This window comes from Equus przewalskii, chromosome 7 (genome assembly GCF_037783145.1).
Source record: "Equus przewalskii isolate Varuska chromosome 7, EquPr2, whole genome shotgun sequence".
Taxonomy (NCBI): domain Eukaryota; kingdom Metazoa; phylum Chordata; class Mammalia; order Perissodactyla; family Equidae; genus Equus; species Equus przewalskii.
Window position 1 is genome coordinate 45,722,535 of NC_091837.1, and position 26,555 is coordinate 45,749,089.

General features: G+C 39.0%; 1 protein-coding gene across 27 annotated transcripts in view; it reads right to left on the reverse strand.

The window, feature by feature from the left end:
• Window positions 1-26,555, reverse strand: part of DLGAP1 (DLG associated protein 1) — an 843,303-nt gene that overhangs the window by 284,468 nt on the left and 532,280 nt on the right. Inside the window, exon 1 of one of the 27 annotated variants that reach the window (XM_070629791.1) lies at window positions 3,356-3,620. The exons of 25 other annotated variants lie outside the window; for them this stretch is intronic. In XM_070629791.1, the coding sequence (XP_070485892.1) occupies window positions 3,356-3,406 (51 nt within the window). In that variant the 5' untranslated portion in view covers window positions 3,407-3,620. Of the gene's footprint in view, window positions 1-3,355; window positions 3,621-26,555 lie in introns of those variants that run through there. One more of the 27 variants, XM_070629794.1, reaches the window with a different exon arrangement.

Sequence of the window (26,555 nt, forward strand, 5' to 3'; positions counted from 1 at the left end):
ACAGAATTTACTTACGCTTGTTCATGACCACAACTGTGAATACAAGACTAGATATCTACCTCATGAAACTCATAGGCTAGTGGAATAGGCAATCTTATATAAAATAGAAGAAGCATGATAAGGAAATAATGGATGCTGTGAGAATTAGTGGGAGAGGGTATTGGACTCAAACTTGGCCAGTCAGAGAGGACTTCCTGGAGGAAGTACCATCTCAGACATGACTAGAAGGTTGAAAAGGGAGTATGTAGGGGAGAGAGGAGTTTGAGTTGAATGGATAGAAGAGACAAAAGAGGCAGCAGCTCATGCAAAGGCCCTGGGCAGGAAAACATGGCACCGTGAGAAAATTAAAAGTAGATTAGTAGGACTGAAATGCAGAGTGGACAGAGTCAGGGTTAAGAAATGAGGCTGTGAAGAAAAAAGGCCGCCAATTGCGTCATACCCTGTAAGTCATGGTAAAGAGTTTGTGCTTTATCCCAAGAGTAAGGAGGAACCATTGAAGTATTTATAAGCAGAAGATTTAGTGATTCTATTTGTATTTATGAAAGATCATTTGGGCTACAGTATACAGAATGGACTGAACTAAAGGAAAACTAAAGTAGGAAGACCACTTAAGAGGTATCTATAATAATCTAGGTGAGAAACTACGTAGATTTAACTAGGATAGTGGCGGAGGGAACACAGAGAAGTGAACAGAAATAAAATTTCTAGGGCTTGGTGATTTTCCCCCTCATTTATTCATTCATTTATTCAACCAACTTTTATGAATCTACGTTGGAGATATGAGGGTGAGGTAGAGAGAAAAACCAAGGTTTCCCCCATGTTTCTTGGTTGAAAGAAATAGGTAGACAGTGGTGCTATTTACAGGGATAGGAAACACGAGGTAAGGAAGCTTAGTGGGGAAAGTTCTGAGCCCAGTTTTAGAGATGGCAGGTTTTGAGCGATGCCTTTATTTTCCTAACGCAGATATGGGGTCCTTCAGCCTGTGAGCATACATGAAGTAACATTAACAATAATAAGCAAAGTCTAGTGATATTTTAGTCCTCTCTCATCTTTGATCCTCCTCCACTTAATTCTGATTGTCCCCAAGAACGGGCTTCACGTGTATTTGGGAACAAATCTGTTTGCTGCCTTCTGCTCGGGCCTCCTTGCCATGGTGCCAAGAACTTCTTATGATGGTGGGCCATCTGTGACAATGCTGCTGCCTCAGTTACCACTGTCCTCAGCTGATGGGTGCTCTGTGGACTTTGCTAAGTGTGTGTGTGTGTGTGTGTGTGTGTGTGTATGTGTGAAGGGAACGTAGTGGTGCTGCTTTCTCTAGATTTTCTCCCTTAATTAACTAATATGGAGAGTTAACGTGTGAGTCTGTCAGTAACACATGCCTTGCACTGGCACCTTGAAGGAAGCTTGAAAGGACCGACAACTTTGCATGTCATCTGGGAGCATGAGTGGGTTGACCACTAAGAAAAAAGAATCATGAAAACGATGCTGGTCACACAGCCTTGCATGTTTTCAACATCAGGCTGGTTTTAAGTTGCAAAAGTGGATAAAAAGTCATGTTGGTATAAAACTTTTCTTATTGTACAAAGGACAGGAAATAGAAGACAACAACTTGGTGGTTACAAAAATTGGTTTTTTAGTTTGTTTGTTTCTTCTAGCTTTAAAATGGACACAGTGCAGTGCATAGGTTCTGGACCAGTGATACTGGGGAGAAGGGAAATGGGAAAAATATTAGAATTAAAGAAGCAAAAAGAGTATGGGGCAGCCAAGGATGGTCTGGACTGACAAGTGTGCAAGGGAATGGAGGGAAAGAGGAAAAAAGACCCAAACACCTTACAAATCCAAATAACCCATCATATTTGAGCTTCCAACAGAGTTCTACAAACAGAAATTGAACATATTTTAAAAGCTTCAAGTATGAATAGGTAACATATGTCTGTCTTGGGGTTCTTAAAAATGAACTGTGATAAACTAACATGCCACACTCCTACTTCTCATAGGTTTACTACGTTAGAGGCTTTTTAAGAGAAATGCCTAAAATTGGTAGGTGGAACATGGGTGATAGGTAAGTGGAAATAAGTCACTAGTGGTAACTAAATACTTGTGCTCAAACTTAGCATCTGGTTTGTGCTTCCAGGAAAAACAGACATTGTGAACAATTTAAATGGGGAGGGGAAAGAAAAGATCCTCCCTTTCTGTAAAAGTCCGATTGTGACGTTTAAAGATTTCCACAAAACAAAAATATCTGGTGCCCACATCTCATTTCCCATGCCAAAAAACAAAATGGAAGCTCGGACAATAGGAATATGAGAAACATTTCCCTTCCATTTCTCCAAAATTTCCCAGATACTTTGGCTGTTTTGAACAGACCTTCTAAATCTCTTTTGAGGTCACCTACTTTGAGACAATAGAGTCTCTGATTTTCACGTGACACGACAGTGAGCCCAGAAAACATAAATCTTAATCATATTTTTCACTTTTGCCATTCTTACAGAAAAGATCGCAATTTCTTCCCCATTTTGCAAAGCTTTTGCTAGTTTCAGGGATTTGTGCTACGATCTGACTAAAATAAAAATCCCTGAAAATCTCTATCACAAAAAGCAAAGCCAGCCTAGCAACTGTTCATCATTTCTTGTGTTTGAAGATACAGTAGCCAAGGTAGCAATGGAAGTCTCAGAGGTCTGATGGTTTTTAATCCCATGAACTTTAGTGGACAAACAAGTACCTTTTCCACATGAACTGAAATCATTGCAGCCATGGCAAATCAAGGAAGTAATAATGAAAATTCACATTACTGGTATGCTGCTATTTTAAAAAATACAACCTTACAAAATAAAATCTACCTAAACTGAAGCTGTGGAATAATTTTAACAATTGAAAATTACTACCTTCTCTAGAATAACATGTACTTAGAAATGAAATGACTCAGAAACCAACATGATGTATGTATTCTGCTTTCCTTCAAGCACATTCAACATCAATTTACAATATATCATGCTAAATATTCAATAAGCAGTACTCAAACAATTTTGTCTGTCTTTGCTGCATCTAAATATTCTGCTGTTTAACTAAATTCACTTTGCACTATAAATGATACAAATATTATTATACAGATGCCATTCTTACTAACAAGCTGGATTTCTCCCTTAGCCCCTCTAGTACCATAAGCAACCTAATCAAAGGAAAAGGGTGCATTGGGGGTACTCTGTAGAAAATTGTTCATCCCCAATTCACAGACATCATGAAACATGAAATTAACTCCAGCATGTTAAAAGAAAAATTATGGATTAGCACAGAAATCAAACACAAAGAAACTATTTATTTTCTTTTCCATAGCCCAGAATTGCCATTAGCTTACCTTATTAGCTGAAATGCCAAACAGAATGTCTTTATGGAAAATTAAGTTCATTATTCATCTCAGCTTTGGTTTGGTACAGTGCAGCTGAGAGCATTTAGCTTCTCTCTATGATTTGCCGATGCAAAGTGGGTGAGTAAGGCAGTAAACACAGAACTTGGGAGGTGGGGTGTGGTTGGCCATGGCTCACAACTCTAGACTTGCAAAGTTACATTTTTATTCATGTGAAGATCCTTACTGAAATTAAATCTTATAACCGAAGAATGACACTGAAGTGAATCCTTAGTGCAGATTTTTAAGCCCGTGCAGTTTTGCACAGCAAAAACAGTGTCCTGCATGCTGTCTGTCCCAGCAAAATAACATCGTGCGCTCTTTCATTATCTTGGTGGATTCTTAACCTACTGATTTACTTTGCAGCACAAACAGTGGATAATGTATATTCTGTCTAGGGGAAATCCATGTGGGGGAGCGATCTCTGCAATTTTCTAAAAAAAAAAAAAATACCTGATTGTCTGACTACTGATGGAAAGACAGATGCATTTTACAATTTTGAAGATAAGTGTGCACACACACGCAAATGGAATACAACATTCAGACAGCAAATAAAGACAGAGGCTTTAGGGCTCCAGAGGTAAAACAGCCATAGATACCTGTCCTCCGGACATAAAATTCTCATCATATTCTTTAAGAATTCATTAATTTTCTTCAAATAAATTAAACCTTTGGAAAACACTTTTTTTTCCCTAAAAAAAGTGACTTCCATAGAAAACATCCCATAAAAATCTTAATTAGTTGAAGCATGTGTCTCATTTCCAGATGGGCAAAGGAGCTATGCAGCGTCCTCTCCCAGGTGTCTGACTTCACAGAATTGGAGCAGGCAGCATTTATTAAAATCCAGCTTTACCAAGTAAAATGTGCAATCCCAACACCAAGACCAGGCCTAGATTTATCAATAGACGAGGACAGCGAGACTGAGCAAAGCAATGCTACCTTGAAAACTTTTAAACCTTTCTTGTCTTTATCACGTTGAGAAACCAAACCCTAAAACTCTCCCCTCCTGAATTAATAAGAACATGGCTGCCTCTAATGAGAAACGATAAAGAAAAAGCAATAACGAAATGATTGGTTTGCCTCCAAATATTAACAGAAAGTTCCATTCTTAGGCATACACCCTGGAGAAATGAAAACACGTGTCCACACAAAAATCTGTATGTTCATAGTTCATAGCACCATTATTTACAAAGCCAAAAAGTGAAAAGAACCTTAAGTTCCATCAGCTGATGAATGGATTAAAAAATGTGGCATATCCATACAATGGAATATTAGTTGGCATTAAAAATAAGTAAAGTATTGATACATGCCATAACGTGGATGAATTTTGAAAACAGTATGCTGATTGAAAGAAGCCAGTCACAAAAGATTACATATTGTAAAATTCCACTTCTATGAAATGTCCAGAATAGGCAGAATCTATGGAGATAGGAAGTAGATTAGCGGTTGCCCTGGGCTGCGGGTAGGAGTACTGGGAAATGAATGCTAATGGGTACAGGGTCTCATATTGGAGTGACGACACTGTTCTTATCTCAGATTGTGGTGATTTGCACAACTCCGTGAATATACTAAAACCATTAAATTTTATACTTTAGGTTAATTTTATGGTTTGCAAATTATATATCAATAAAAATGTTAAAATTATTAATTTGTCACAGAAACATTGTCATATAATGTTTGTAAATATAAGAATTAGACATATTTAATAAATTCTGTAAAGGTAGGTAGGGAGAGGTGGTGAAAGAGTAAAGATAACCCCAAACATGGGAAACCCTTAGGGACTCATGAGCAGTAAACCTACCTCAAGGACCATTTATGCTGGTGTCTAATTGTGGCTAATTTTCAATAAGGAAAACTCCCCCAAATCAGAGAGAGTGAGAGTAAGAAGAAGAAGAGGAGGAGGATGAGAAGAAAGAGAAAGAGGGGGAAGAAGAGAACAAAGAGGAAAGGAGAAAAGGAGAAGAATAAGGAGGCGGCTTGTTTTTGATTAGGTAATGTGAAGGGGCAGAAGGTTCAATGCAAAAGTAGGGTCACAGACCTTAATTCTGATGATACAATATCAAGTGATCTAGATGAGAATAAAAGAAGAAAGGCTTTAAAAAAAAAGCAACCCAAGAGAAGCGTTTCTGAAGTAGAAGGAGGCTTTTGAAGTGTTCAAATTAAAGGAACTTGTTTCAAGCATGCGAGATGGGTTCACAATCAAGGAAGAGCACAGGTAAGTGATGAGCATCCACAATAAATGCACCAGCAGGGCTAGAGCCAAGAATAAAATGAAGTTAGTGAATTAAAAAAAAATAAAAGGAATTTAAAAAGCCAAGGACAGGAAAAAAAAAAAGCCTTTTTAGAAGATATGAATTGGAACAAATAGAAGAACAAGGACAATCCCAAGGCTTGATCCAGATGGTATAATGTGAACAGATGATGATGAACGAGGAGGAAGGGGAGGAGGAGCAGCAGGAGGAGGAGCAGTGGGGAGGAGGGAGGAGGAGAACAAAACATCCACTCTCAAACTTTACCATTTTCTCTATCAAAAACATAATCTTCAAATTGGAAATGGTAGGGGAAGCAGCGTGGTGAAGAAAAATTTGAATCCCAGGAAAACCTCTTATATGCAGATGACTCATAAATTCATATTTTCATTCCAGATCTCCCATAGGAACTTCAGGTACTTGACAACTTCACTTAAATACTTCAAAGTACTTCATACACAGCATCTTCAAAATCACACTCATTTGTTCCTCGCCCTCCATGCACCATAGCTCTTCTAGAATTCCCTTCTTCAGTAAATGGAAACACTATCTTTTATGCAAGTCAGAAATACAGGTATCATTCTGGACACTTCCCTCTCCCTGCCTACCACCAAGTCCGATAGATCTGGAATGTCTGGAAACTATCTGCTTGCCTCAATATCACTGTCACCATCCTAGTCCCAGTCACCATTTTCTTTCACTTGGAATACTATATTTGTCTTCTTACTGGTTCTCCTTCTTTTATTTTACTTATCTTTTCACTCTATCTAAAGAGATGCTTTCAGAAGGCAAAGCGGATATCAGCTTTCCCCACTCTTACCCTCCTACACACACAAACAAGGATATAAAGATTGAAATTTTAAACACAACCTCCAGGGCCCTGAATGATACAGTCCTGCACATCTTCCCAGACTCATCTTGTACCATCCTGGTGACCTAGCCACACTAGATTTACTTCTGAGCCTGCTGTTTCTTCCTGCCTTTGCATGATCCCCTTGGCTCATTGTCTAATTTACTTTAGGTCTTCCTTCAGACCCAAGCCTAACCATTACTTCCTAGGGCATGTGTCCCTGAACATTTTAAGTCAATACGCTATTACAGTATCATAACCTCCTTTGTAGGTATTGAGAAAAGTGGTCACTTGGGATTGACTTGTACTTATGAGCAGAAGCTTTAGGAGGTACATGAACCACTACACTCTTGGCACTTTGAAGAGATTTGCTTGGGTTGAGTCTCTTAGTTAAACTCACTATGGAGAGACCCTGCCTCCCCATTGGACACTCTTCTAAAAGGGCAAGTAGGAGGGATGCATTGCATGGAGGGAAGGCAGGGAATAAATATTTTGGGGTCGGGGATTCAGAAGTCTGATCTTAGGTGCCAGATGTTTAGAAGAATGCTAAGAAATAGCAGTTGCCTATCTCTTAATCCATAAGGGCTTTAGTCCTATGGGAAGCTGAATTCAGCCACAATTCGTCCCAATGAAGACAGCCCTGACTGCAGACAGGGAAGAGATCCTAGCATAATTCAACAGTAGCCCTTACCATGGTAGCAAATTTAAATTTATCTGTGTGGTTGATTTGAATATGTCCCCACTGACAATAAGGAGCAAGAGAATAGGAATCATGTCTGGTTCTGATCATCATTGTATTCTTTGAATCTACATAGGGCCTGGCATAGTAGGCACTTAATATTTTTTGAATGAATAAATGAAAAAGCTCTTAAACTGGCAGGCTGTGGTGAGAGAGTAATGATAGCATAAGTGCTTCTAGCAAAACAATTTACAGCATGTGTTCTACATCAGGACGAGTCTTGTTTACAAGGTCTGACCATTCTGTATCTCTCCCTGGTCACCATGGCTCTGACGTCACTCCTGTGTGAAGATCCACTATTGTCAAACACATATATTTTCCTTAGAAAATTAGCATGCAGGATGTTGATTAAAACACCATAAGATTTATTAGGTGAATAATTTAATTTTCCCATGAAGATATTTTCCTTTTTAAAAAGAAGGCACACCTAAAAACATGATGCTCAAGTGCCTAGGCAAATTATATCTTTTTGTACTTACAGAGCTTTTGGTAGGACCCCAGAATCAAGGTGGGCAATCTTAAAGATTGTTCGAGGAAATGTGACAGCAAAAGACAAAGATGGACAAGTCTTTTGAATCATCCAAAAGATTATAGCTTGATGGGCTTGTACAAAGCGGCATCATCCTACAATCGGCTGTTCGGTGGAAGGTCTCTGAGCACTAAGAGAAGCAGCCTGGGTTTACAAAGAAGTAGTAGGCTAAGCCGACTCTGCTTTATTTTTATGTTTAAAGATTAACATGGTTGATAGGTAAACAGACATCCTGAGCTTCCTTACGCAAAGTCGTCTTTATAGAAAGAAAACAGGAGGAAAATATTTCTAAATGTTAACAGGACTGGCTTTCACAGGAACTGAATTTTCTCACTTCTCTGCCTGGAATCCTTTCCAAACAACAAAAACAACAATACAACAAAATGAGGAGAAATACCCACAAATCACATTTTCAGCAGAACCAGTAGAAAACCCACAAACTCCAAAGTCAGAGTCAAGCAGAAAGCCATGGAGGGAAGTCACAGTAACGTGGGAGGTAGGTGGGAGGTATGAAGGGGACCTCGATGTGGCAGAGCTCAGAAAGCTCTGTCCAATATACACTCCTCCTCAAAGACTGAGGACCTCAATCTAAGAGGAAAGTGCTGTGGAAAAGGCTCGGATGAATGTAGGTGGTGAGGGTGAATGGGCAAAGCTCGTTAAGAGCCAGAAAAATTCTTTCTGAAAATGACTATATCATTTGTGTCCCCATGTGACAGACAGCCTGTGAGGTCATGCATGAAGTAATTGAGGGAGAAAAGAACTAGGTCTGGTCTGAGAGTCAGAGGATGAGTGTCTACAAAGATGCATCATATTATGAAGAAACAGTTTACAACTGTAGCAACAGCAAAGGAAGCCCTTGATTCATGAAGGCTTGGAAAACTACTGCCCACCATTCCCTCCACAGGAACCTTCTTCTGATTCTTTAGGAAAATGCAACTCATTCAAGTAGCAGTAATATAAAAGGAATATACATGCAGGTACTATAAGGAATATGAAAAAGAGCAGGCACAAATTTCTTGTAAATAATGAAAATGCACTGGAAAAATATGTTGCCACAAATAAGATTAAAAGCTTGACACAAATTCAAAACAATAACTAATGAGGCAATTACAGCTATAAAGGAAGATCACAAAGTAGAATTATAAGAACTCAGGGAAGAAGTGAGAAGGCAACAAAAAGTTGCTGATAGATAGCTGGAGGATGTGAAATAGGAACTGGCAGAATTGAAGGAAAGGAAGGTAAATGGAGACACTTAAAAGATAAAAATGAAAAAAACAAAGAAACGGTGCAGAGATAAAAAAGATAAAGAAGGATTAGGGAGTCAAGGAAATATATCCAACATATGCATTGCTATAAACCCAAAGGAGGAAGTCAAAGCAATGGAATAGAATAATTATCTTAAAATATAATTCAAGAAAACTTTTCTGAAATAAAAAATGCCTTCAATCTACTTATTGAAAAAGTACCCCCATTTTGTCAGTGAAAAGTCATCTAGAATGGTCAACATGAAGACTTAGAAAAATTTTTGGAAAGAATTCTTTAAGCAGTCAGGCAAAAAGATAAAATCAGTTTAAGGGAGAGGAAATGAAGTTTTGGACTTACCCACAGAAACAATTAACCCCAGCACATAGCAGAGCAACATCTATAAAATATTAAGGCAGAAAGCAGGAGCCAAGGATTTTCTATCTGGTCAAGCTCTCTTTCAAGTATAAAGACTCAAGTAAAAAAGATAGCTTTCAATATGTCAGAATTTGGGTAATATTATTTAAATGAGCCTTTCTATGGGAAAATACTAGAGGACAAGCTATAGATAGACATGACTTCAACAGCAAAACATCAGAAAAGAACCAGTGGCCAATACCCCCACGTTCATTGCATTATTTACAATGGCCAAGATATAGAAAACCTAAGTTTCCATCCATGGATGAAGAGCTAAAGAAAATGTGGTATATATAGAATGGAATATTATTCAGCCAGAAAAAAGAAGGAGATCTTGCCATTTGTGACAATGTGGATGGACCCTGAGGGCATTATGTTAAGTGAAGTAAGTCAGGCAGAGAAAGACAAATCCTGTATGATCTTATATATGGACTCTAAAAAAAAATCCAACCGAGCTCATAGATACAGAGAACAGATTGGTGATTGCCAGAGGCAGGGGGTGGGGGATGAGTGAAACAGGTGAAGGAGGTCGAAAGGTACAAACTTCTAGCTATAAAATAAAAAGTCCTGGGGATGTAATGTACAGCATAGTGACTATAGTTAATAATACTGCATTGCATATTTGAAAGTTTCTGAGAGAGCAGATCTTAAAAATTCTCATCACAAGAAAAAAAAATTTTCAACTATGTATGGTGACAGATGTTAACTAAACTCATTGTGATGATCATTTTGCAATGTAGACAAATATCGAATCATTATGTTGTACACCTAAACCTAATATAATGTCATATGTCACTTATACCAGTGGCCAAAACCTAGTTCAATATATTTTAGAAGTTTATTGTTTTCCTCATGAATTTATAAGGAATACCTTTGTGATCCAACATTACATGAAGTTTCTGTAAGTTATATATATATAGATATACTTTAAGAATTTTTTTCTATTCCTAATTTGGTATGATTTTTTTTTGTTAAATCATTAATGGCTGTTGAATATTACGAAATGCATTTTACACATATATTGAGATAGTCATACACGTTTTCTCCTTTAATCTAATGCTGTGAATTATGTGAATATCTTTTGTAATGTTAAGCCTTCCTTTCATTACCAAATAAATTCCATCTGATCATCTTATTTTACATTATTTATAATTAGTTAAGTTTATTGAAATATTTATTAAGATTTTCGCATTAGGTTCATGAAAGAAATTGTGTTAAAACTTTCTTTTCTTAAATTGCCCTTGTCTAAGACTGCACTAAATCCTAAAATGAATTGGCCAACTTTTCTTTTGTTTAGATCTCCAGAACTTTTGTACGGGGGCAATATCCTTCTCTTGCAGGTTTCATAAAACTATTTGGGTCTGGTACTTTTTTTTCTGAGTCAATTTTAAATTGATGTGTAAATTTCTTAGACTGTTATGGATATATTCAAGGTTTCTGTTTTTATTGAGTTTTGAAAAATTTCTTTTTCTAAGAAATTATCCACTTAAGTTTTCATGTATTTGGTATGAAGTCTATTTCTATTCTATTCGCATGACAGATTTAACATCTACTATATATTTATCCATGTTCTTTTCTTTGTTCCTTATAGGGTTTATACTATGCTTTCTTTTTTTCTCTTTGGTGAGGTTATTCAGAGGTTTATCGATATTACTAGTCTTTTCAAAGAACAGCAACAACAACAGAAATGTTCACAGTGATATTTGCGGGTAATTTCTATTATCTTCTTTATTTTCTTATGCATTTTACAAAATTTTCCCAATAAATGTATATTAACTATATGAACCTCCCCAATAATAACTGTAATAAAATTATACACTTCTTTAAAACAAAATAAAGAAATAAGTACTGAATAGGAGATTCATAACTGGTTGAATGACTTTCCCTAAATGGTATGTAAATAGTTTCATGATAAACTATAGAATGGTCTCTAGTGGCATGCATAAAGCCTTTCTTTTTTGGTTCTATTCTGAACATGTTTTAAATCATCAACTTTGATGATAATATATTAGACATTATTATGAGATTTACAATATAATACCTCTTGGGAAAATATTTAAAATATTGGATTTCAGATTTAGTATTCTCCAATTTGGACAGCAGAAACATTCTTTGCAGTAGTGCAAATGGCACTGTTAGGTGGTTGAATTAGAAACAAGCTGTCCCTTCCTCAAGATTCTACTGCCATTTGCCAGAAAATTGTAGTAATAAATAAATAACACTAAGATAACTACTAACATAAACGTGTTCCCTAGAGTTAGATAGTGCACAACCTGCACAAGAGTAAGGGGTGGCCCTTGGCCAGAAAGACATATTCATATCTATAAGATGAGATTTGATAAAGATAAATATACTATTCTACATTATGTTCAATCATCCAAGTGCAAAGTGCAGGGTGGGAAAAACATGTCAACATGATTTCATGTGAAAAAATGGCTCAAAAATTTTATTTGAGTGTGAGACAGGTTGGCATGGCTGCTAGACAAGCTAGTACATAGATAAAAGTAGGGTGCTCATATCCAAAGATTTTCAGTGGACACTGTGAAGTCCGAATTCAACTGAAATATTGTTCACACAATTTTACATAAGTTAAGAGGGATGTTGTTTGCCTTGGAACTAGATACAATTTGTCATCTGGCATGCTGAAAGTTCTTAAAGTCCTGTTCTTAGAGAATTGCCAATGCAACTAGGTCTTTTGAAGATGGAACAATGAAGACTTAGGGGCAAATAATAATTTTCATTAAACACCGAAGGAGTGCCAGGTGGAAGAGCAGTTAGATTTATTTCACATAGCTCTACATCCAAGTTAAAGGGAGGTAGAGATTTGTATGTACAATACAGAAGAATGTTCTGAAAAGAGTGTCAAGAACGGAAACTGGTACTGGGTGAAAATTCAGACAACCTTTCTAGAGGTCATTTGGTAATATGTACAAAAAGCCTTAACATTTTGCATACCCATTGGCCCAGCTTGTCTCCTTCCCGGAATTTCTACTGAATAAATAATTGAATGCTTCCTGAAGCATCTGTAACAGTAAAAGATTTGAATAGGTTATGAAGTAAAAGGAAAAGAAATGTGAAAAAAAACCAGAATGGGGGCAAAGAGAACTGGGGAAAGAGAATGAACTCAATGGAACAGAAACTACTATTATAAGTACAGGGATGGAAAGGAGAGTGAGGTATTATTAGAAAACTGCCAGTCAAAATAAGGTTGAATGCAGGCCACTGAGGCAATGGCCCAGTTTTTTTGTTAATTAGATGAGAGAATTGTGATTGCTAAAATAAAACTTAGATTGAGGATCTCTAGTGTAGTGAGGTCAACAAAAATAGCTAATTGGTGGGAAATTACTTTAGTCATTTGAAAGTGAAGAAACCTATTACTAAGGCTGTTAAACTGTTTGTAATGTAGAGAAAGAAAACGGCTTCATGCACAGATTATGTACTAGGATGCTACATCAACAGAGGGCTCCGGGATGTAGTGTGCTAAGGAAACACTTGCTTTAGAAGCGCGCCCTCCAGCTTAGACAACAGTCTAGACATTTGTGATTGTCTCCACCCGAAAAGGACATAAAGAGCAAAAAAAGTCTCTGCAGAATAATTATTCAAAGTTAGAATATTTAAGTTATTTGAAGATACTAAGATTTGCTTGCACTTTTCTTTTTGAATGGATGAATTCTAAGTCTAATAGTTGAAAATAATCTAACAAACACAGAAACTGATGGCTTTTCGTACCATCTCCATATAAAAGACACATCCAGTGCATATATATAGTGATCTCATTTAGCTGATATGTGCTGGATGGATGATTTCATGCATTTTCATATAAAGTTTAAAAAATGGTTAGGTTTAAAAAATATATCCCGTATTAGGCAGTAGAGTCTGCGGTAGGCAGAATAATGGCTCCCTCAAGATGCCGGTGTCTTAATCCATGGAATGTGTGAATATGTTACCTTACATGGCAAAAGGGACTCTGCAGATGTGATTAAGTTAATGATCTTGAGATGGGGAGATTATCCTTGACTACCTGAGTGGGCCCAATGTAATTACAAGGATCTTTGCAAGTGAAAGAGAGAGGCAGGAGAGTCAGAGAAGGAGACGGGACCACAGCAGCAGAGATAAGACTGAAGCAATCGACTCCAAAGATGAAAGAAGTAGCCAGGAGTCAAGAAACACAGGCTGCCTCTAGAAGCTGAAAAAGGCAAGAAAATGGATTCTCCCTAGAACCTCCAGAAGGAACACAGCCCTGTTGATACGATGATTTCAGCTCAGTGAGATCCATTTCAGACTTCTGCCCTCCAGAACTGTAAGATAATAAATTTGTGTTGCTTTAAGCCACCAGGTTTGTGGTAACATTACAGCAGCCACAGGAAACTAATACAGATGCTGTAGGATTTCATTTCATCAAAAGCCTGACTAAATGAAATTGTGATCTCTAAAAGTAACTTCTGCAATCCCTCTTAAATCTGTTCTCTTGTTTCAATTCACGTTGCTGCCACCTGTTTTCAGGCTTAATAAAAATAACAGCATTTATTGAGGCATTATATAATGTCCCTTTTGCAAGCATTGTTCTACACCTTTTACATTACATTAACACATTTAATCCTCTTAAAACTCCTATGTGAGAGGTATTGTTCCTATCTCCATATTACACAGCAGGAGATCAAGAGAGAGGTTAAATAACTCACTCAAAGTTGCATAATCAGTAAAACACAGGGTTTGCACACAGCTGTCAGGCTCCAAGACTGTACTTGCTCTTCCTAGAAGGAACTTCATGGCCTTCAAATGGAACAGCTGTCAATGAGGGTACTCGCCTCACCAATTCACTATTTATATTGACTCTGTTGATAACTATCGTGGTAGAGAGAATTTTGGCTTCCAAGGTCTCCACCCCCTGGTGTCATGCCCATGAATATGTTATGTTTCATGGCAAAAGGGACTTTGCAGATGTCAGTAAAGTTACTAATCAATGATTTTAAAATAGGGAGATTATCCTCTACTAATCTGGATGGACCCAACGTAATCACATGAGCCCTTAAAAGAAGAGCTTTATGTTATGTATATTTTTACCACAATAAAATAAAATTTTTTGTAAAAAAGAAGAGTTTTATCCTGGCTGAGGGCAGAAGAAAAAGTCAGAGAGATGTGGCAGAAGAAGTCAGAGATTCAAAGCATGATAAGGATTCCATGTGCTATTTGTTGGCTTGCAGAGAAGGGACCTCAGTTGTACAGCTACAAAGAACTGAATTCTGCCATCCACCTGAATGTATTTGGAAGCAGAAACTTCCCCAGAGGCAGCACATAAGAGCCCAGGTCAGCTGCTACTTTTATTACAACCTTGAGTGGCCTTGAGCGCAACACTCAGCTGAGCCAGGCTGTGCCTGGACTTCTGACCCATGAGAATGTCCACCTTTCTAACCTCTTCTCCAACTGCTCTGCCACAAGACTCTGAACTAAGCTGGCTGCTGAGATAACTACTATGATGATGTGTACCCTATTTCTTCTTCTCTCCCTTCCTTGCTCTCCCTTGTGCCTTCCCTCTCTCTTGCCTGTGAGCCATCCATCCATCCACCCATCCATGCATCCATAAATGGTGTTTACTAGGCACTAAGTTAGGCATGTGGGACTCAGGGCTGAATTACAGAGAGATTAATAGACAATGGGAAAATGCTAAGACAAACCTCTCTCAATATGCTTCCATAGAAATGAAACCAAAGTTTCAGAGATATAGCATTTCAAGTGGGGATACCTCTCTTCTCGTCTATCCTTCCTTTCCTGAAGCCCAGGTTGGAATTCTTCTTCCTATAAACCCCAATAATCTGTGTTCAGGTCTTTTTATGCTTCTTCTTACTTTGCCTTGTATTTTATTTACCTAACTATCTAGTTTCCCACCAGACTATAAACTCCCTAAGAATAGGAACTGTTTTACAAATCTTTGAATTCCCTTCTCCTGTTTGCTTCAACCCTTGCATATAGCACATCTTCTTTTTTTTTGTTACTTGAATTGAATTGATTACTCAGGAAAAGCTCCTTTACAGTAAATCCTATTACAAGGTTTACTTTACAGTAGAATCTCCAAGTTATAGCAGAGGATCTACCAATTTTAGGTAATATTCACCCACAATATTTACTCTTTAAAAAACAATTCTTCAAATTATTCTAAGGTTATAACCAAAAAGGCCTTTCTAATTAACTGTTGTAAGGAAAAAGGAAAGTCATCAATTTTAAGTTTTTAAGGAAAAAGCTACCTAATTTTAAAGATATCATAATTTAAACTTGTTAGCAGCTCTTTACCTCTTTCGGGGACATGATAAAAGTTAAGGACTTTTCTCCTAAGTAGGATGAACGCAAGCAGCCGTCCTCCCCAATTTTTTATGTAAGTTCACAAGTTCACTGACCCCCTGGAGTCCATTCTTGCACACCCTAAATGTCCACAGCCCCAGGTCAAGAACATTTGACTTAGGTTGAGGGGTACACCCTGCCTTTCTGCATTTGAGTTCTGCTCAAACGCCCACCCCACCCCTCACTCCACCAAACGCTCTTCTCAGGGCAGGATTACTTCAGAAGTCAGTCAAATGTGCAAGCTTGTCCTTCTGCTCCCGGGCTGCTCCAGCCCTATGAATAAGCTCCCCGTGATACCCTGGGCCTGGAAACCCTCCTCCTCTAGGGTCTGCTATAGGGAGCCCTCCCTTAATAAGCCTTTCTAGAAAGGGCTTCTCTGGAAAGTAAGCTTTTCCATGTGGCCTGCCACCTAGGGCATTTCTCTGGCTTGCTGGGCTGAGGCAATCTCTCTCTTTCGAGGCCTCAAACATGGCCAAGGACACTTGGTTTCAGAGAGCATGATGAGAAAAGACAGTTTTTAAGTTTGGTAGGTAAACAAATGAGGCCAGACAGCATGTTTTTGATAATACCTGTTCCCTTAAAACAGAAGATGACTTTAGAAAGTACATCCTGGTTATTATTCCATGAGACCTCTGACTATTAACTAAACAGGTAGTTACGTTTACAGTTCAGAATGGCGTGCTTAAGTCTAGCGTTGACACCTATAAGTCAGTACATTAAGTTTTTAGGGTGCAGCGGGAAGGTGTGAGACTCCCTCATCTCAGTGAATGGGGTAAAGTAAACGCTGCCCTGGATAACCATAGCGAGCACTGCAAGGCCTTCTGTAGAAAGCTCTTGCCCTTTGGTCAAAGGCAGAAGAATGTGAGCTGGGCAAAAGCGCTGCAGGTAACGAGCAAACCACACCTGCTGGGGGGGTAGGGGACTTGTCTGATTGGCACCAGCTGTGTGACTGGCTGTAGCAGATATTACTATGGCTTGCCATTTCTGAATCCATTTGCACCCAGATGCAGCTCCTAGAGGTGCCAAAACATTGTAATTTACAAATAAATGTGAGTAGGAGAAAAGTTTCGCAGACATCTTTCATAAATGAGGAAGAGAATCACAGATGAGGATTAGCATCTGACAGACAGCTTCAGCCCAAAGCTCAGAGAGTGTGAACGGAAGTATCATGCCAGGTACTGCCTGCTCAGCTAATGGCGAGTCAGGCACAAAATGCAGAGTAAGAGCAGCATAGGACTCCCAGAGGGGACAGCGCCGGGGCGGATGGGAAGATCAAGGGACACAGTGTTGTGATGTGCCCAGTACAATGCCCCACGTGTAACGAGTGACTGATAAATGGTGGGTGGGAATCTGGGCAAAATCCCAGGCGAGTCCTCATGTTTCCAGTGAAAAGTTGGTTGTACTTATTGAAAACTCGGTACTTTACAGGATTTACTCCTCAGAAGAACTCCACAAGGTGAGTCTTTTTGCAAATGAAGAAAGAGAAGTTGAGTGGTGGAGTGATATATTTAATGCCATCTAGGCGGTAAGTGGAGGAAGAGGTGTTCACACCGGGCAGCCCTCACTCTCACTGTGCCTCCCTGTGCCCATGTGGACACACAGAAAAATACCAGCCAGCTCGGACACCTCTAAGCACTGGGACATCACAACAGGATGTTACCTTGTCTTGGCAAAGCCCAAATCTCTAATAGAAGTCAATATATTAAAATGGACAAAAAACAACTACAGCAATGCTGTACAGAAGAACTTTGTATGACAATGGAAATGTTTTACATGTATGGTCCAATACAGCAAACACCAGCCACACATAACTACTGAGCACTAGAAATGTGGCTCCCGGGACTGAGAAACTGAATTTTAATTTTTATTTAACTTTAATTAATGTAAATTTAAATAGCCACATGTGGCTACCATATTGGACAGCATAGAACTAGATTATTTGATTTAAAAGGAACCCTAGGGGCCATGTGCCCTCATTTCACCAAATAGGGAAATTTCCTTTGCTCTATCCCTGACGTGTTCATCCAGCTTCTTGTTACACATTTTTAATAACAAGCATCTTTTCACCTTGCTTGAGATCCGATACCTTTGTTAGGAAAACTCTTCCCAATCTAAGAGTTGCATCCTCAAGTGTATGATCTGGGGATACAGTTAGGTTTTGGTGTAATAATAAACCTACTCATTATTCCTTGGGGCTATCTCCTGACTTGCCCTCTCTACTCTTCTCGTGCCTGTGAACTTTTAGGTCTCCAAGGGTGGGCCAGCTGCACTTCAATTCTCCGGGTGCACAGTACTGCACCGCCATCCACAGAATCTAGGTGATCGCATCCTGTTGGCCTGCTGCTGAGCTGAGCTGAGCCCCCAGTGCTGCATGAGCGTGAGGATGCTTTCCCTCACCAACAGTGCTCTGCCATCTGCTCAGATTGCTTCTCCAGGACCCGTCAGCCCTTCTGCCTCTGGGGCCAGCAGCTTGGTCACTGGGCTCAGGAGCCTGATGCCTCTCATGCCACTCTGGAAAGACCGTCCCTGCTCTTTCTCATCCTCACACCATTGCTTGTCCTTAGAAATGCCACATTAAGTTGAGAGAGTTAAATTGCTTGGACTTGGCCTCCAGTCTTGACCTCCAGACTAGGCTGTTTCCTTCATCTTCGAGAAATTTGAGTGTTTTAGAAAAAAATATTTCATATCATCTTATCACCTAGAGACGAAATCCTTCATTTACTTATTCTCAGCAGCAGGGTAGTCAGCTACCCGATCTGTTCTGTTCCTTTCTCTAAACTGGTCTCTCCCTTTCCCACTTTCATCTAGTCACCTCTCCTGGATTTCATTCTGGGTCAAACAGGTGCTGAATAAATCTTGGCTGAATTAAAGGCTTGTTGAGAATGGCAGTTCTATTCAAGCATTTAACAAAATTTTTCATTATACACTTATGGTCTAGATGATGCAAAGGGAATACATATTATGATAGTTGGATAGATTTATCACTGGTTGAAGCTAAGAAATACAACGCTACCTTCTATTCATCCATTACTATAATTAAACGAGATTAAATTGGTGTGGTTTAATTTTAGTGAATTCTTTCATTTCTTAGTTACTTACAAGTCCCTGTTAAGTGAATAATTAATACTTCATTCTTAGGCATGGGGATATTTTATAAAATATTGAAGCAAGAGAAAGTGGAGGCTGTGGAACATATTAAGACTGTATTCATTACTTTAAATTAACTTCATCTGGGCTTAAACAAAAAGGAGAGGGCATTAAAAGAGGGCTTGCTAGAATAGTGAATTATCTGCAATGAGACACATGTACATGAGGAAAAATCCAAAGTGAGCTGAGAAGAAGGATAAGGAAGACTACATTGACTTCCAAGTTCGTAACTGAGTATGGCACCTTTTATCCTGATGGATTTCAAAAGCCTGACCATTCTGTATTATTATCTATTATAGGAATTTAGTTTAAACTCTACTAACATTCCCTAACAGCACTATTTATTGGATATATGCAGCTGCCTCTAAGATAATATACACGAGAGCTCTGCATTGGATATTATGTGACTCACCTAATTCAGTTTATATTTTTATAGGTAATTAAGAAGCATTCTAAAGGTAGTCCTTTAGGGAAACATATCTTTTCTTTCTGACTTGGAGTGGTAATTTAATAAATAGTAAAATTGGTGAACTTTGCAAATATTTAGTTAACAATCTAGGATACATGGAGTTCATGCACCAAGCAGAATTCTGGCTCACAATATGCCTGAGAGATAACTATCCCAAAAGGGCAAAAAATAAAGTCATACTGACATAGAGGAAATGGGTTTGGGGATTCCTAGTTTAGTTCTTCATCATTTCAGTGAAATTATTTCTTATAGAAGCAAACATCTCCAAAGTAATCCAAGCAAAGGATATTAAATGGGCAGACAGCATTTGTTTGGACATAACCTTACAGTGTTATGAACAATGTTCTAACTACAATCAGGTTGGCAGTCTCAAGAGGTCAATAGTATTGTTTCTCATTGAAACAAACAAAAAAGCAAAAACAGCCTCGAGCGATGATTCTTTCATAGGCTGAGACATAATTTTCCAGTAAATAAAATAATATTGTTCTACTACAATTTAACATTTTATATATCTGGCTTTGCAAATTAATCTCATATATTACTTGCTTTTTAACATGGCAACTTTCCAAACTGGATTTAGGTTTACACTTAATCATAGAGGTAGAATCTGTTGTTTAACTATAGTTAATCATTTTTTAAAATTCCTATTAAAATAAATTCGCATTAACAAACAATCCTTCAGGAAAAGGTCAAAGGGAATATTCACAAAGCAGAGGCAGCATGACATGGTGGAAAGTGAATAGATTTTGGAATCGGACCGATCAGGGTTTAAGTCTATGTTCTTAAGTTCTATGTTTCAGTTCTCTCAGATATCTGCTTATACTGACTGCGCATGTTCCCTGGAAGTTCATAAAGAAAGGCACAATGAGATGCACTCTCTAGAAGCTTAAGCAACAGACTAAGCCACAACCCAATTAGACCCAGTGAATAGAAGGAAAAGCAGGGGGAGGGGCCAGCAGCAGAATTTCTGGAGTTTACAGAACACCAAGGTTAATGAACACCTCGTGCTGCGTGACTGAGGACCACCAACAGATGGAGTAAGAGGAATTGAGCAAGACCGCCTGCTGTCTCTGCTTCTCCACCACTTTCTCTCTACAACTGAGGAGCCATGCAAATGCCAGTTAATATCCAGGCCTCCGTTTCCACATCTGTAAACTGGGTTTTGAATAACCTCCCATTCCACATTATAGAATAAAATAGCTACCTAAAAAGTAAGGGAAAGAAGAGAGAAGAGGAAGAAAGGAAAAGGGGAGAGTCCTGCGAAGCCCAGTTCTCTTTTGCTCAACAGGGTGAGGGTGTGGGAAGGCGGCAGCAGGAGGGAGCCTAGTTAACCTCACGTATGTGATTTCCAAGGCTGATGGCAGCGAGATCAGAGAAGGATGATATTAAGGTCTTGCCTGCCACACGTCCAGTCTTCCAGGGAATTCCATGATACCACTTTGGGAGACCTGGTGCTGTTGACGATGGGTGGGCACAGAAGACAAAGAGAAGGCAGGTCAGACAGTCAAAGCTCTCTGGAAGCAAGGACAGTTTGGAGGAGAAACGAGGAAGTAGTTTCAAATTTCCTATCATAGAATAGCTACAGAAACTGGTTACTAGATTTACCAATGGAATCTAATAAATAACAGCTGGCCTTGGGGGTTTTTTTAAAAAGCAATGTGAAAGGCAAAATATGTATCTTTAAAGAAGGCTGAGAACGCATATGAGATATTTTTGATTGACTGTTCAGTTCATGAGATCATCTGGCATGAAATAAAATGCTTCTTTTTTTCATGCAGTGATTGCCTAAGTTAAATATGGGAAAGCGACCTACACGACAATTTTCGGTTTGTGGATCTGATTTTTCATAAGCCTCACCACACACCCCTCACCAAGAGTTCTTGTTTCTGGTGGATTTGTTTCACCTCCTTTGTGAAAGCCTCAGAGAGAAGGCAGCAAGCAGGAAAATCTGCTATTTATAGACGTTTTTGACTAAAAGTGTCTGCTCAGCGTGCCATGGAATACTTCCAAGAGGTGGGAGAACAGGAAACTATCTAAAATCAACTAGAAGGCTGGAGGAGTGTTATGGGGGAAAGATTTTACACGGGAGTCATTTTCAGAAAGCTCAGGTTTCATTTGCAAACAAATGACAGTTACTTTCACTGACACCCCCTGAGTTACCCAAAAGCCAGCTAAACTTCTACTAGTTAAGGAGAGAAGAAAAAAAGACATGAATTCTCTGAGGATTACAAGTAACTGGGATCCTTTATGGGACTTAAAAGGGAAAAGTCCTGAGGAGTCTCTCTCTCCATACCTAATATTTACTACCGGGGTGCGGGGGGCACCCGTCAGGCTGATGCCTGTAGCAAACTTGGGTGAGCAGGCAGCCTTCTAAGTGGGGACTGCAGGTCCTGGGTGACCTAACAGGTGTCCTACTGTGCCCACAGGAGGATCTTTATCACCACTCCTTTCCACTTTTGTAACTAGACACAGCAAAACCATTTGCTCAAGTTTTCATAATTAAGTCCTAATTTTATTAAATGTAGCCCACTCTTCCCGTGACTTCTGATGGGCTTGGTTTTCACTGTTTTGGTGGCAGTGGGGAGGCATGTGAGGTAGGGAGTCTTTACCGGAAAGAGAGAGCTGACAGGAAGTGTGGGCTTCCATGGCTCTGTGGAGAAAACAGGTTCTGATAGAGAACTCGCTTCAATGTTCATTTGCTTTGTTTGAATTTCTACAGCCTTATAAGAATGATGTAGCTGGCTTCAGAGAATGGTGAGGATTAATCAGAGACCTTGGGCATGAGCAAAGAAGAGTGATGGACAAGGGCCTGTTGTCATCGGCTAGCAGCGGTGGAAGAGCTCCCACCTATCACAGTTGCCATGATGGAAACACACCTCAGAGAACCTGGGTAAGCCAAAACAGGTGATGAGGAGTCCCCTATAGACAAGCCTCATAGCTGCTGCTGTTAATGAAACTGTCCTGTTGACTTACCAAAGCTGCCTGGAAGAAGGCAGCCGGCTCTGGACAGACTCAAGGCATGAAAACAAACGGAGGTTTTATCTGAACAAACTAAAGCTCGAGGAGGCCAGAAGAACTGTGTTCCATCAGTAAATACTAAGCCCTGGGAAAACCTGACCCACTGACGCTGAGCTAGCAAAACATTGACCCTTTGTGATCTTTTTACCTGCAGACAAAAGCTCTACGTGTTTAGTTGGCACATGGGATGAAGAAGCCTTAAACCTACACTGTGACAAAGACCTGTTGTCATTTGACACTGGGAGAGGGCTTTCCTTTACCACGGAATCAGATATGCTGGTTTAAAAAAGATTAGATCAAGAAAAATGTAAAAGAAAAAGTGATGTGGTACATGAAAGACACGAAGAAGAGGGGAAGCATCTGAGGATGTGTACATTCAAACACTTCACATGATGGTTTTCACTTACTTCCCAAATTTGAAATTAAATTTTTTTCTAAGACCTGAGCAAACACAAGAGTCACGTCGTTATGCCCATTTTACAGACATAGAAATGGAAGCACTAAGGAGAAGGAGTTGAAAGTCAGCGGCAATGTTAAAGCCAAGGGACCCGATGAAGCTCATTTTCATCTTCTAGACTCTACTGCCTCCTTCAGCAGATAAAATAATATAGTCTGACGGTTACCTAACAAAATTGGGTTAGAGTGCAGTTCTTGGATTGATCTCTGTATCAGAATCATCCCAGGACTACTGAGTCAGACTCTCTTGGGTTGATGCCAGAAATCCTCGTTTCTAGACACTCTCAAGGTGATTCCTGCAGACAGAAATTTAAGGAACCTCTGCCCTAAATATTCCATGATAGAGCAAGTGGCCACACAGACATATGATTCTATACATGCAGACGAATGTGGTATTATTATGCTAATTTTTACCCACATGATGCCACCATGTAATGCTTTGTTCAGCATTTCCAACTTTACAACTAGATCTTTCCAGTTACTCACTTTTTAATTTCAAAAGCAATGACCAAGAATACTCAGTTGACCAAGGAAAGACCTCTTATGACCTGTAGCCCTTGGTATCTCCTATGCTCCATTCCTTTCAGATTTTCAAATCTGAAAAGTTGCCCTGATTTAATATATTTGGTCTTATTGTTCCAATATATTTTCTTCTACATGTCACTATAAATTCTATTTTTGACTTTGGAAAATATGGTTACGGCTATGTTAACAATTTTTATTCTAGGCAAGTGAGGTGAGAGGTGAGGGGAGCTGGCTGCCAAGAGAGTGAAAGATGCCAGAGAGAAGTGGTTGTCTTCATATCCGGTCTCAGGGCTCTGAGTGTAGGGCCTAAAGATCGCAACTCCAAACATGGAGCAGTGCCGCTCCATTTGTCCTCCTTTGGAATGTGGTTTACTCCTAATGAGACCACTGGGATGCAGGAGGGACTGACAGGGATAACAGGAGAAACATATCCATTTCCTTTTTTTAGAAGTGACAAATACTACCCTGCCATTTGTAACCAGAGAATTACAAATTGCAGGTAATTATTTAATTCACAACTGTCTTCATCTGTTGTGAACATTTTCAGCAACAAATATGCTTCAAATCTGACTTTCAGATCAGTTCTTTTCTCCCTTTGCCTACTTGTGCCTTGACCCTATAGACTTAAAAGGATGTAGCAAGGGGCTAGCCCGGTGGTGCAGTGGTTAAGCGAATACATTCCGCTTCAGTGGCCCGGGGTTTGCCCGCGTCGGATCCCAGGTGCGGGCATGGCACTGCTTGTCAAGCCATGCTGTGGTAGGTATCCCACATATAAAGTAGAGGAAGATGGGCACGGATGTTAGCTCAGGGCCAGTCTTCCTCAGCAAAAAGAGGAGGATTGGCAGCAGATGTTAGTTTAGGGTTAATCTTCCTCAAAAAAAAAAAAAAAAGGAGGTAGTAAGAATGGGTAAGCTAGTCTTTGAAAAGAGCCTTAAAGGTTTTCACAATGTGTAAGATATAATGGAAAAAAGAAGAGGGCTGTAGCTGGGCAGCGAGCAGCTCATCTCAGCCTGCTGCTGACAAGATGATGGATCTTGTATGAGTCAAGGTAACTCCTTCGTGTTTATTTTTCTCACTTTTAGAAAGAGTGGGTTGGACTAAATAATCTCAAATAATTCTTGCATAAAGTGATTATCAGAGGAGAAATAGGCAGGTAGAAAGATGGTATGTCCACCTTGCAGGGAGACATTTGTGAACGAGATGGTTTACCAGATGGCCGTCCAATGAGGCGATTCTAGAATGCTAAAATTGTCATTTTTTTGAAAAACAAAAAACAGAACCTGTGTGGTCCTTTCATTGTACACCTTAAGGTTTTAGAGACCTGGACAGGAAAATCAGGGAGGAGTCAGAAAATCCTGCAGGTTTATGTTAAACAGTGGTTAAAAAAAAAATAAGGGAAGCAGAAGTCATTTCCTTCCACTGTTTAATGTCTCTTTGTATGAGAGAGATTTATCCTCACACCAGAGATGCAGGACACTTCTAACTGGTTTATACTAATGGCTTGAGATCAAGTTCAGTATAATCATTGTAAAAGCAAGGTAATGAGTTTTCTAGCGGGATATGTGAAAAACTATTTCCCACTTTATAGTCATTCTTCTTACATGGACTTTGTGAAAAGACACACTTAAAATTGATCTTATGTCATGAATCAGAGATCAAAGAAAGCATATGTATAAATACATATTTTAGAAGTATCGGTGTAGAAATGCCTATGCAGATGTAACATGTATATATAGACCTCTACTCATGTGCACAGAACACAGTAACCCTAACATGTGTATACGGACCTCTACACATGCACACAACATCCAGTAACCCCAACCTGTATATATGAACCTGTACATGTGTACACAGCATCCAGTAACCCTAATCTGTATACATGGACCTCTACACATGCATACAACATCCAGTAACCTCAACCTATATATGCGGACCTGTACACAAATACACAGCATGCAGTAACCCTAACCTGTATATATGGACCTATATACAAGTATACAGCATGCAGTAACCCTAACCTGCATATATGGACCTGTACAGGTGCACACAGCATACAGTAACCCTAACCTGTATATATGCACCTGTACACACGCACACAGCATGCAGTAACCCTAACCTGTATATACGGACCTGTATACACGCACACAGCATGCAGTAACCCTAGACCCCACAACATTCTGCTTCATAGATAGTTCTGTCATACCACAAGCCTGAATTTTGTAGGAAGTTTCCTAAATCTGTGAGGACAATGGGTAGAAATTCCAATTGATAGAGAATAGTGACCTAATGTACATGAAAGAAAAGATCTACCTATCTAGAAAACTCATTTTGCAAATCTAATTAGAAGTCTCTTTATCTTAGAAATGGAAACAAGGCAGCATATTGCTAAACTTCAGCAAATTAAAAAAAAATCCCAGTTTTTAAAGATAGTCCTATATATTCTTATACTTAAAGGACCAGAGAATCATAAGAGGTCTTTCCTTGGTCAACTGAGTATTCTCCAGGAAATAAAAGAATTAAAAAATACAATAAACAATTGGTCAAAGGCACAGAAGGAATAGATAATATGCTTCTCCTTACACTATATTCCCTCCTTTATGTGTAACAGTAATTATTTTCTTCTTTATATCTTTACCTTTTAGCTACAAATAGAGAGGACTGGGTCGAAGGAAAAGAAATCATCCACTGAAAAAAATTAAAGCACCCTCAATTGTGGTTTCAGTCTAAGAATTTATAAAAACACTTAAATATGCATTAAAAAAATAAGACAAAAAAAATTTTCCCTGTGCCAAATGTGTTGCAAATGGCAGTTAGGAGGGCCAGAGCCTGCTGGAGGGGGATGAGGGAAGATGGTGTTGAGAAGCAGATAAATGAGCCCCAGAGGTGAAGTTACACATGCTTGTTATTTTTATCCAAAGGGAAAAGTTACGGGTTCAAAATTTCAGATGAGTAATGCAAATCGTTGTGAGGTCATATAACTTTTCACGGATCTTATTAAAAATAACCTGGTTTTACCTGAAAAGGCCAATTTTTTTTCTCTACCAAGTTTCCCTAGCAAATGACAGAATAAAATCTGACTGTTAAGGGATACTAGAGGTTGAACCAAATGAAGTTTCAGATTTCAACTGTTTAGATCTATAAAAATACAATTTCTCCATGATTCAGCTCCATATCA